Consider the following 10,581-nt stretch of genomic DNA (forward strand, 5'->3'; position numbering starts at 1 on the left):
AAATAATATTATTATTATTATTATTTTTAGAATATTTAATGTTTACATCAAAACAGTGAATGAGAATTAATAGTAATTTAAAAACTTTAAAAAAATTTGAACACGCTTTGAGTAAATCTGAAATCATTTTTTTTTAATTCTCTTGCCTAGCTATTTCTGGCGTATGGGGTAAACAACTGTCAACTGTCAAATATGGCGTCCCAGATGCCACGCCTACGAAAGGAATAGACCCCGTCTTCCAGCGCCACTCCCCCTGGAAACGGACCCCCTCCATTATTCTACTGCCTCTTTACCCCTCATTCACTGTTGCAGGTAAGACGAACACTATGATCGGTACGGCAGAGAGCAGCGGGACTCTGGGAGCGGTGCCGTCGGCGATCAGCTGGCTCTACAGGAGTATCGGGGAGCAGAAGCAGCGGACGGGCGCCAGGTTCTCCGTCCGGGTGTCGGCCGTCGAGATCGCGGCACCGCACTTCGCACTCAACGACCTCTTGGTGTCACAGGCCTCAGGCAAGTATTACTTTTATTGTTATTGTTGTTTTAATAGTTTTATATATCTAAGGACCTCAAGTCCCATCTAAGTTTACCCACCCATTTTATCCCTATAACTCTGTTTACCTTTCTATCAACATAATATTTAAAACTTTAGTAACTGAACGATCTGTTTCTGGTTTACAGTTTTGTTAACCCGGTCACCAAGGTTATCTGAAATTGAAATAACTGTCAAATTCCTCAATTCTTATCGCTAATGTAAGAAATTTGGGTCCAATAAAATTTAAAATTGATTCAACTACAACTATTTTTGATCATCGCGAAATCGCTGAGATAATTCTTCACCCGACCACTACAAAAAATAATTTGGTCGAGGACAGAATACTTTTTATTTATTGCCTAAAAAACTAAATTTCTTTGAAGTCTTAGTCAGCTGTCAGATCTTATATCTGGATCAAATCCATTTGAATAAATTTGGAATGAAACGTAATAATACAATACGCCTTCGCTAGATAACTGACCCAACTGAAACTATGGAAGTTATACAAGGTTACCTACTTAAACGTATATTTGCTCTAAATCTCAGTTTAACCGACTATCATCGCTCGTTAAAGTTTACCGCGAGATTTGAAGGTTAACTTTTCTAGTGACCCGTTGCACTATTGCAACTATTGATTTTATATGAGATTCAAGAAATCTTAGTTTAAACTGTGATGGTACAACCGGTTATAAGTGAGTTCATAGGGTGAAATGATTATTATAGTTCTCGCGTGTCATAAGTGAGAATTCCAAAAACAGTACAGGTCGTGAGCATCCTGTAGATTTGCCACCGAAAGGAATATAAAAGAACTATCAAATCATAAAATGGAATACTAGAAGATTGCTGATTGGCCTTGTGTATCAATAAATGGAATTTGGTACGGGTGCGGTCAAATTAAACTCAAATAGTAAATTTGTGTACTATTTTTATTTGAGCCAACGTTTCGCCCCATGTTGCAGGGCTTCGTCAGGATGAGTCAAAGTCAGATTGATTCTAAATCGGTAATTAGAGAAGGTATAAGGTGAAAAACATTTGAAGGAGATGTTGAGAAATTAGGGCCTAAGCTTCCACTATGACTTTACTTCCGTCAAAACAGCACTGACGAAGCTCTGCAACGTGGGACGAAACGTAGGCTCAAATAAAAATAGTACACCAATTTACTATTTGAGTTTAATTTGACCGCACTCGGACCAAATTCCATTTATTCATAAAATAGAATATAAATAATCAACAAAAGTTGTTTTAAAATATGAAATGGTGACAATATTTGCGGCAATGGCCAATCCATCTAACACGACCTCTTTGCTTATGATCACTATACCTATAATCCCACACTACCTTTCCTTCATAATTAAAATAAACAGATTTAGTCGTGAATTTTCTATTTATATAACTTAGAGAAAATAATGTAGACTATACAGTACCAATGGCATAGCAAGAAGTACCCCTCCCCCCCCCGGCCCTGGGCAAAGCCCCACACCCCTTATTTTGGCTTAAGGAGAGGAGAAGTTTACACAAAACAACTTTTGAATTTTTTTAATTTAATAACTTTATACTTTTCAAATCTTAAATAAACTCTCCTGTTTACAATTTATATATATTTGTTAACGTTTTGAAACAGCCGCCATTTTTTATTCCCCCTATACTTGGCAGACTCATTAATTTTGACTAGTACTTATGCATAGTTTCCATTAAAGTAATCGAAAATTGAACTAAAATAACTGATCTTTTTTCTTCCTCTGGGACCTCTTGTACTAAGTGGCCTGGAACATCTGGTCCTGAATGTTGCTGTATTCTAAACCAGGAGACAAAAGCTAAATCCCTTCGATAGAGCTCTCCCTAATCCAAAGGCACTCCCTCAGGACGTGAAATATTATTGGCCCTCAGAGCCAGATAGCGCCACTGCCCGGGGCACTCTCTTATCTTAGGCCATCGACTTCTTGTAGACCTCCCTGTCCTTCTCTCTTTTTATATCGTTCTTATATTCTCATCCTTCAAAGTATGGTTATTATTATAAACCTTGTAGCTTTTCTATACTCATTCTGATGTGAACATGTGTTTAATTAAGATACTAAAAAAATTTGATTAAATACCGAAAAAAATGTCGTATATGTCTATTACTGATGTTATTAAGATCATCTCTTAATCTAATCACTAAATATAAATTTGTCGCAACAGAGACAAGTTGGCATTTCTTTTTTGTACCCAATTTCCAATTCCCAGTTCTCTGAGACTTGGATTTTTTTTTTTCTTGCTTAAAATTGAACAAACCAATACAATGTGAACTGCATAATACTTGGAAATTACATTAATACAATATGAGCAAGAATTGGTACAATTAAATGAACAGTTGTATAATTTGTAAAAGGGGGATGGTCCACCGTTAGGCGGGGGAGGGATACCCCCCAAGTAATTTTTATTATTTAAATCCATGTACTAATCTGATTTTTATATATAATTTTTTTCGTTATTTTTTTATACTGCTTGTTAACATATTTTTGTTGTACTGTTTTAATTTTCATTCTAATATAAATGTTAATATAGACAATGAACTAAAAGCCACTTATTAGTGGGCCGACTCATGGCTACGTGTAACAGAAAATAATTATCTACCACAGCCGGATTCAAACCCTGGTGTTCGGAGTTTGTAGCATAGGACCTTACCACTGTGCCACCGCGCTCCCCATCTTGAAACGAAATTATTAAATTTTGAAGCAGAGTTGTTTTTCTTTTTTCTTGGCCAATTTATGTTTGTTATTGAAAATACTAAAGCAAACGATCAAGTACAAAGTAGTATTTTAATTAAAATTATTTATGGTTACGTGTCAAAATTGATGAGTCTACCAAGTATAGTTAGGGGGAATACAAAATGGCAGCTGTTTTTAAACATTAAACAAATAATTATTACTATTATCACTCAAATTAAAGTTAGTTTAATGTACCATACTATGAAGCAGTTTATGACGTTTATCTTCGTAGGAGTTGTGGTTTTTTATGATATTTACTAAAATAAATTTATGTCTAATTGTACAGACAAAATTTCATACGCAAAATTCATAATCATATGCAAATATTGTAAACACTACTTCTCAATAATGGTAAATTAAACTAGCTTTAATTTGACTGCTGGCAGGCATGTCTACGTCCAATGATTCCTCGGATATTGTTTTTCATAAATAGAAAATTTTGTATAACAAATAAACAACTGAAAATCAACATTTTGTAAATTTACTTTGGCAAATATCATGAAAACTATTACACCTCCTGTGTTAATCGTTATAACTTACTTGGTAGTCCATTAAACTAGCTTTAATTTGAGTGGTAATAGACATCTGTACGTCAAATGGTTTTTGAGATATAAATTTTTCAAAATAAATTCGCCAACTACTGATCTTCTAGTACGTACCATACAATATTTTTATGAAATGTTGCTTTTTAAAAAGCTATATCTGGAATAACTATTTAACGTAAATAATTCTATTAGGGTTCATATTTTAGCAAATTTACTCTTCTTTAAATGACGTTCTATTAGGTTTTCTTGTGTTGTTTCTATTTTTTAAGATATAAAGCTCCAATGAAAAATTAGTTTTTTTATCACTTTGAAACAGCCGCATATTTTATTCCCCCTATCTATACTAGGCAGACTCATCAGTTTTGACTATTAATTATACACAGTTTTCATTAAAGTAATCAAAAATTGGGGTGAGATAACAGTTTTTCTGCTCTAGGGCTCTTGTACTATAAGGTGGCCTGGAACGCGATGCCTCCAAAGACCTACCCGCCCCCCACACAGTGAGCTATTACTCCTGGATTAGGCAGCGGTTCCAGCCTGTTGGGTTCGGGCCCGATGGACACCCCTCATTGGCTGGGGGTTCGGCAGTTTGGATAATCCGGAAACCGCTGTTGCTCGGCCACATATATATATCAGGGGAGGTTGTAAAATTTCAGTGAGCCCCCTCGGTCCAGATTGCCTAACCCTCCTGAATACAGATGGCACTGGCCATCATAACATTTTATTTTATACTTCTATTAGGAAACGGCTTTGTTCCGGTAGGATTTGGCTTTTCGGAGGGGGGAGGGGGAGTGTGACCGCTGTGAGTAGTGGGCAAGTCTCCGATCTCCGTAACCGCGACCCGGTCTGCCCTGAATACAGATACCTTCTTTATAGGGCCTTCCCGAATATTGAACTATGATAGTACGAGAGGTCCAAGAGGAGAAAAAAGTCTGTTCTTTCACCTCAATTTTGGATTTCTTTAATGAATATCACGTATAATTACTAGTCGAAATTTATAAGTCTGCCAAGTATAGTTAGGGGGAATAAAAAATGGAGGCTGTTTCAAAATGTTAAAAAAAATTAATTTTTCATTCTATATCTTCGAAACTACCTACAACACTTTTAAACCTAGTAGAACTTCATTTAAGGAATAGTAAATTCACTAAAATATTAGCCCTAAGAGAGCTGTCTACTTTCAATAGTCCCCGAAAAACATTTTTTTTAAAAGCAAACATTTCTTTAAAAAATGTACTGAAAAATCAGTAGCTAGTGAATTTATTTTGAGAAATCTATATCTGAGGAACCATGAGACGTACATATGTCTATTAGCACTCAAATTAAAGCTAGTTTAATGCTCTATAAATTAGTTACGGCGTTTATCTTCGTAGAGGCTGTCGTTTCGTAGTAGTTGTCATGAAATTTGCTAAAATAAATTGATTTCAAGTCGTTCTGATAAAGTTTCTTATGCGAAATTCATATTTATTTTATCAAATATCATGAAATATACTACTCCTAAATGTCATAAACTACTTTACAGTACATTAAAATAGCTTTATTTTTAGTGCTGGCAGACACCTATACATCTTATGATTTCTGAGAAATATTTTTTCATAAATCACAAATTCTGTCCAAACTATAAATAAACATTTTGTGAATTTATTTTCTCAAATATCATGAACACTACTACTCCTACGAAGTGTTACGGTTGCCATAGTGAAATAAAAACACTGGCTAGATCCGTGTAGACAAGGGGTGTTACGGTTGTCATGGTAAAAAACAAAACACGAGCGATATGTTTTAGACGAGTGGGTTTTATTTTTGTGAAGGCGACAGTTTTGATTTTGGAACACGTATGTTCAGACGTGTGGGTTTTAGTTTAGTGAAGGTGACAGTTTGTAATTTTGGAACACGTTACGATTGTTAAATGTGCAGTGGTAATAGTTTTAAGGCCCTCTGTCTGTACTGTTTGAACTGTAATACCACCATACGAGAGATGTTGTCATATATGTTTTGTTTTTCGAAATTATGGTGTTTTACTTTAACCCTAGCAGCACCAAGGGGGGGGCTCGCCGAGCCCTCACTTCTGATTTTTTTTAATACTGCTCTCAATAAATTTTTTACAGACAAGGAAAAAAATCTATTTGCCTAAAATTTATCTACCAACATGTTGGAATTGATTTGAAAAATATTTGATAAGGAGGAAGAGTACGAAAAATTATTTGTGTTAGAAAAATGAGATGAGGGCGGGTGAAGCCCCCCCCTTGGTGCAGGGAAGGGACCTGAGGTTCATCAAAATGCTGGATTCTGATTGGCTGCTCACGGAAGTGCACCAGCTCGCCCATACTCTCACTACTGGTCTGATTTCCTCAGTTTTTTTTACTTAAAAATATTTTCGGACTGATATGTTTCTTTGGTTTTTTAGTTGTTCTGAAAAGAGTTGACACATGTGAACCTGCTGAATTTAGTGATGAGCATTTGTAAACATAAACATTTTATTCTTATACCTAAGTTCAGACAATAGAATTTTTTTTTTTGTTTTAAAATATTCCTGAAATTGAAAATAATTAAAGTTTCAGCGACCCGAGGTTTTTGTTGTATCATGTATTCTTATTCTTTTTTTAATTCCAAATTAAAACATTTTCATAATAAAGCATATAGAAATCTTAGGTCCTTATTTTTTTTTTAAATAATCCTTATTCTACCATCTTATTTACAGAAGTAAGAAGAAATTATTATATTTCAAAAGAGTAAGTTTACCATAAAAGGAAAATTAATGATAAGGGTTAAAATCAAGTGAGGGCTTGTGGAGGTCGTCTCGGGAAGTGTAGGGCTCGGCGAGCCCCCCCCTTGGAGTAGGCCGTAATGAATACTACCTTGGTGCTGCTAGGGTTAATGAACGGCCATTAACACTAGAAGTGGGGATATAGTGCAATGACGTTTCTTCAGCATGTCCTGGTTTTAGCCCTGATGAAGCCCTGCAAAATGGAGCGAAACGTTGGGGCTTAATAAATAGTATTGTGCTCAAATAGTAGACTACGTTTTTAAGAACCACAAGACCGCCTTCCTTTTTTAATTACATACAATCATTTAATAAGCTTCAAATTTATTAATAAAATTAAAATTTGAATATTTTTGACTAATATTTATTAGTTTTTTACCTATAAAATTTATTCACAATTCTTTACTCCGTTATTCTAATATCCCAGGGGAAAAATAAATGATATTTTCTAAATAAATTTGGTTTGAGGTATGAGTTCTGCGGGATGTTGGTCGGACTTTACGAGGTTTCAGGTTGGGAGAAGTTGCGAAGCTTAGACCGAGCAATGATATCCAACCTTCAGCCTCCATGTCGGTTCCACACTAATTATAACTGCTACTGATGTTGGCCAGGATTCGAAACCGCACAAGTTCAGCTGGAACTGATGTAACGCATCGTTTTACTCAACTAGTTTAAGTTTTGGAGAAATTAGTTATCAGCAATTTGAGTCTTATTTAATTAATAGTAAAGTTGTTGAAGCCACCGCATAATAGTTGAAGTCTCTATTTATTTAGAGAGGCTAACAATAGAACACATAAAAATATAATAAAACAAATATTTAAAAAAAAAAATGAATATATGTAAAATAAATGGTCTTAGAGACCAAAAATATAATTAGTAAAACTAATTATGAAAAGAGAGAAACAAATTAAAAATATTAATATAAATAGAGAGAGAAATGCTTTATTCATTCATGCTGCCCAAGGGTTGCTACATTACACAGCATACTAATCAATTCGTGATCGGACGTAAATAAATTACATATTTTTACATGATATAATAAAATAGAAAGAAAACATTTTTTTCTCACAGTTTTCTTTCACAATCGATTTTACACATTAAATACAAATATTCCAATTTATTCATTATTTCTTTTCCTTCTTGTACATTCCATTTTACAATTTTTATTTCATTTGATTGACAAATTTACTCTCCCGAATTCCCTCTCTCAGATCCTCCCCAGTGACCCGCTAAACAACTATCAGGCAGCGATGTGAGATCAAACCAGAGAAATACTAGTCACAGCAGTAGATCAGTTTACAGTTAAACAAACAAATACATTTTACCAAAACAAAACTATAGATGTAAAGGAAAATATAATAAAAAATTGGTTAAGAGAAATAATTGATTGGATACATAAGTAATTCAGAAATAAATAAAAGTAATAATAATTTATTAAATAAATCAAAAATTTTTATCCATTTTTGTCTCAACACTTTTATTTTTCACCAGTCCAACGTTTCGGCCATTCTAGCCAACCTCAAGGACATCTTCAATATAATTTCTTCCTCACATTAATTTAAAGTTTCTTTTGCATGTTATTCTGCTCAGGTAATTTTCTTTATTATAAGTTAAAAGCCTATTTTTTATTTTTTTTAAATTTAAAATCTTTAATATTTAATTTTTCTTATATAAGATTATCCACAATTAATACACTACCATATATAGGGTATATCATCATAAGATCTTTATATATTAAGATCTTTTTAACTTATAATAAAGAAAATGACCTGGGCAGAATAGCCTGCAAAAGTAACTTTTAAATTAATGTGAGGAAGAAATTATATTGAAGATGTCCTTGAGGATGGCTAGAATGGCCGAAACGTTGGAGTGGTGAAAAATAAAAAGTGTTGAGACAAAAATGGATACACGTGTTTGATTTATTTAATAAATAATTACCTTGTCTCAAGAAATTGAAATAATATAATTAAAGTAACAATAATAAAATAAAATACTGGGTGCCAACTCCGATAGGTCAGAGACGAGGTGGATGAATGGACAGTCCCGAAAGGATGATCCACTCCGAAAGGCCAGGGAAGATATTTTCCTCTCTAAAGATGTGTAGGTTATCGCTTCGTAGTTATAAATACACATCCATACTGGTGCATTTAGAATTCAAATTTTAATTAAATTATTTACCCCAATGATATTCATAATCGCCGTGGACCGTATGATATATTTAACGCAATCAACAGTCGATATGTACAAAAACCAATATGGTCACACTAGCACTTAGTGAGGGCAGGTAGTGTCTGGTTGTGGATGGTAATGGTCAAAACTAATAATCAAAGTGCATCCAAACCACAATGGCCTAACCAAAACGCAGACAGAGTCTGGTAGTGTACTATAATGGTCAAAATGAACAATAAGAATGTCCACACAAACTCATAACGTACGGAGGCAGGGTCTGGTAGTGCACTATAATGGTCAAACTGAACAATAAGAATGTCCACACAAACTCATAACGTGCGCAAGCAGTGCTGGGAATGAATTATACTAGAGGACTAATTAGCAACAACTGATTTAAAATGTAGATCGTCGGTCTGTTGCTATGCGACGCCTTAGCAACTGTTTAACAACTCTTAGCAACTGATTAACAACCCTTAGCAACTGTTTAACAACCCTTAGCAACTGTTTACTCTTAACCCTAGAACGACACACTGGGGTGTCACATACCCCAGCACTTTTTAAATTTTGAATAATTCCTACATGTCCTTTTGCTAAACCCCGCCATGTAAATAACTGTCATTCATAACATAATTGATTCTGATTATCTGCTGCCATGTGTCAGTCTTGTTTTGATATTTATTGTGATTTGAACTAGCCTTGGGGTATCTCACACCCCAGAGTGTCCTTAGTGTAAGTAATTAATAAATCCGGTAAACTCTCATTAGAGAAGCTTTTCTCTACAAAAAGGAACCATCCTTTATTTTGACACACCATACCCATGAATTGGTTCAGCTTCCTCTCATACTGCTTGAGATTTGATGATAAACTAAATAGACAAGAGAGGAAGGCTAATGACAAAATGGCACCCAACCAACAATGCAAGATGATGCAGTCATTGAAAAACTGGTAAACCACAAGTCATACATGATTATAATTTAAATAAAGGATGAACAGATACTTTTGACCAAATGTGCAAGGGGTCCTCAACGGCCAGAAAAACAAGGAGGTGGCCATTCCGTTCCGGGTGAACAGTATGATATTGTTTACTCTAGTAAAGTAGGAAAATAAAATGAAACGCAAAGACTTCCTTTTTGGTCTGGGATATTCACTTCTGACACCCTGCCTAAAGAGGAGGCTACAGGCAGAGGCACTTCGTCATCCACTGCGCCTAGGTATTGATGACATTTTAGGAATAGATACGCAAATAAATAAATATACGATCTTGGAGAAACAAGTAGGGTGTTCTTTTTGTCAAAGGGGAAAGGACAGGAAGACAAAATTGACATGTCTGCAATGTAAGAGAGCTATTTGCAATGAACACAGGGCGGCAATATGTCTGCAGTGTAGTGTGTGAAAGAGGTCTCTTCTGGGCCCCCACTATGTATTTTATTCATTTCTAATTTTTAAAATAACGTTTCCACCTCGTTTTATGATTCATTTACTTCGTATTTAAGAGCCATACAAATTATTTTGTTTATTTAGGAACAACAATTAATTTTTATTCATTTTTTAGCAAGTTGGCTCGTAAAATTTGACAATATGTGATTTTTTGAAATACATATGTACATAACCCATTTTGAAATGATTTATTTTTGTTATCTAGACCACTTAGTTATTTTAAAATGCATTATAAGCATTGCAGGTTATATCACTTATATTTTATACCAATTCATATGTTGGGGTTTGTTTTTTTGTTTGGTTGTTTAGTGGCGCCAAACTTCATTGGTCATCAACGCCATTTATATTTTATTTAATTTTGATAATATTCGTTAAATTTTATTTATTTTT

At 34.4% G+C, this 10,581-nt stretch overlaps 1 protein-coding gene across 1 annotated transcript in view; it reads left to right on the forward strand.

Annotated features, from left to right (window-relative positions):
• Positions 1–10,581, forward strand: part of LOC106679270 (kinesin-like protein CG14535) — a gene marked incomplete at its 5' end in the record, with an annotated part of 43,365 nt that overhangs the window by 9,082 nt on the left and 23,702 nt on the right. The window contains 1 exon segment of the mRNA XM_067048187.1: positions 313–510. Coding sequence (XP_066904288.1) covers positions 313–510 — 198 coding nt within the window.

This window comes from Halyomorpha halys, unplaced genomic scaffold, assembly GCF_000696795.3.
Source record: "Halyomorpha halys isolate HHAL.00 unplaced genomic scaffold, Hhal_1.1 Scaffold189.1, whole genome shotgun sequence".
In the NCBI taxonomy this organism is placed as follows: domain Eukaryota; kingdom Metazoa; phylum Arthropoda; class Insecta; order Hemiptera; family Pentatomidae; genus Halyomorpha; species Halyomorpha halys.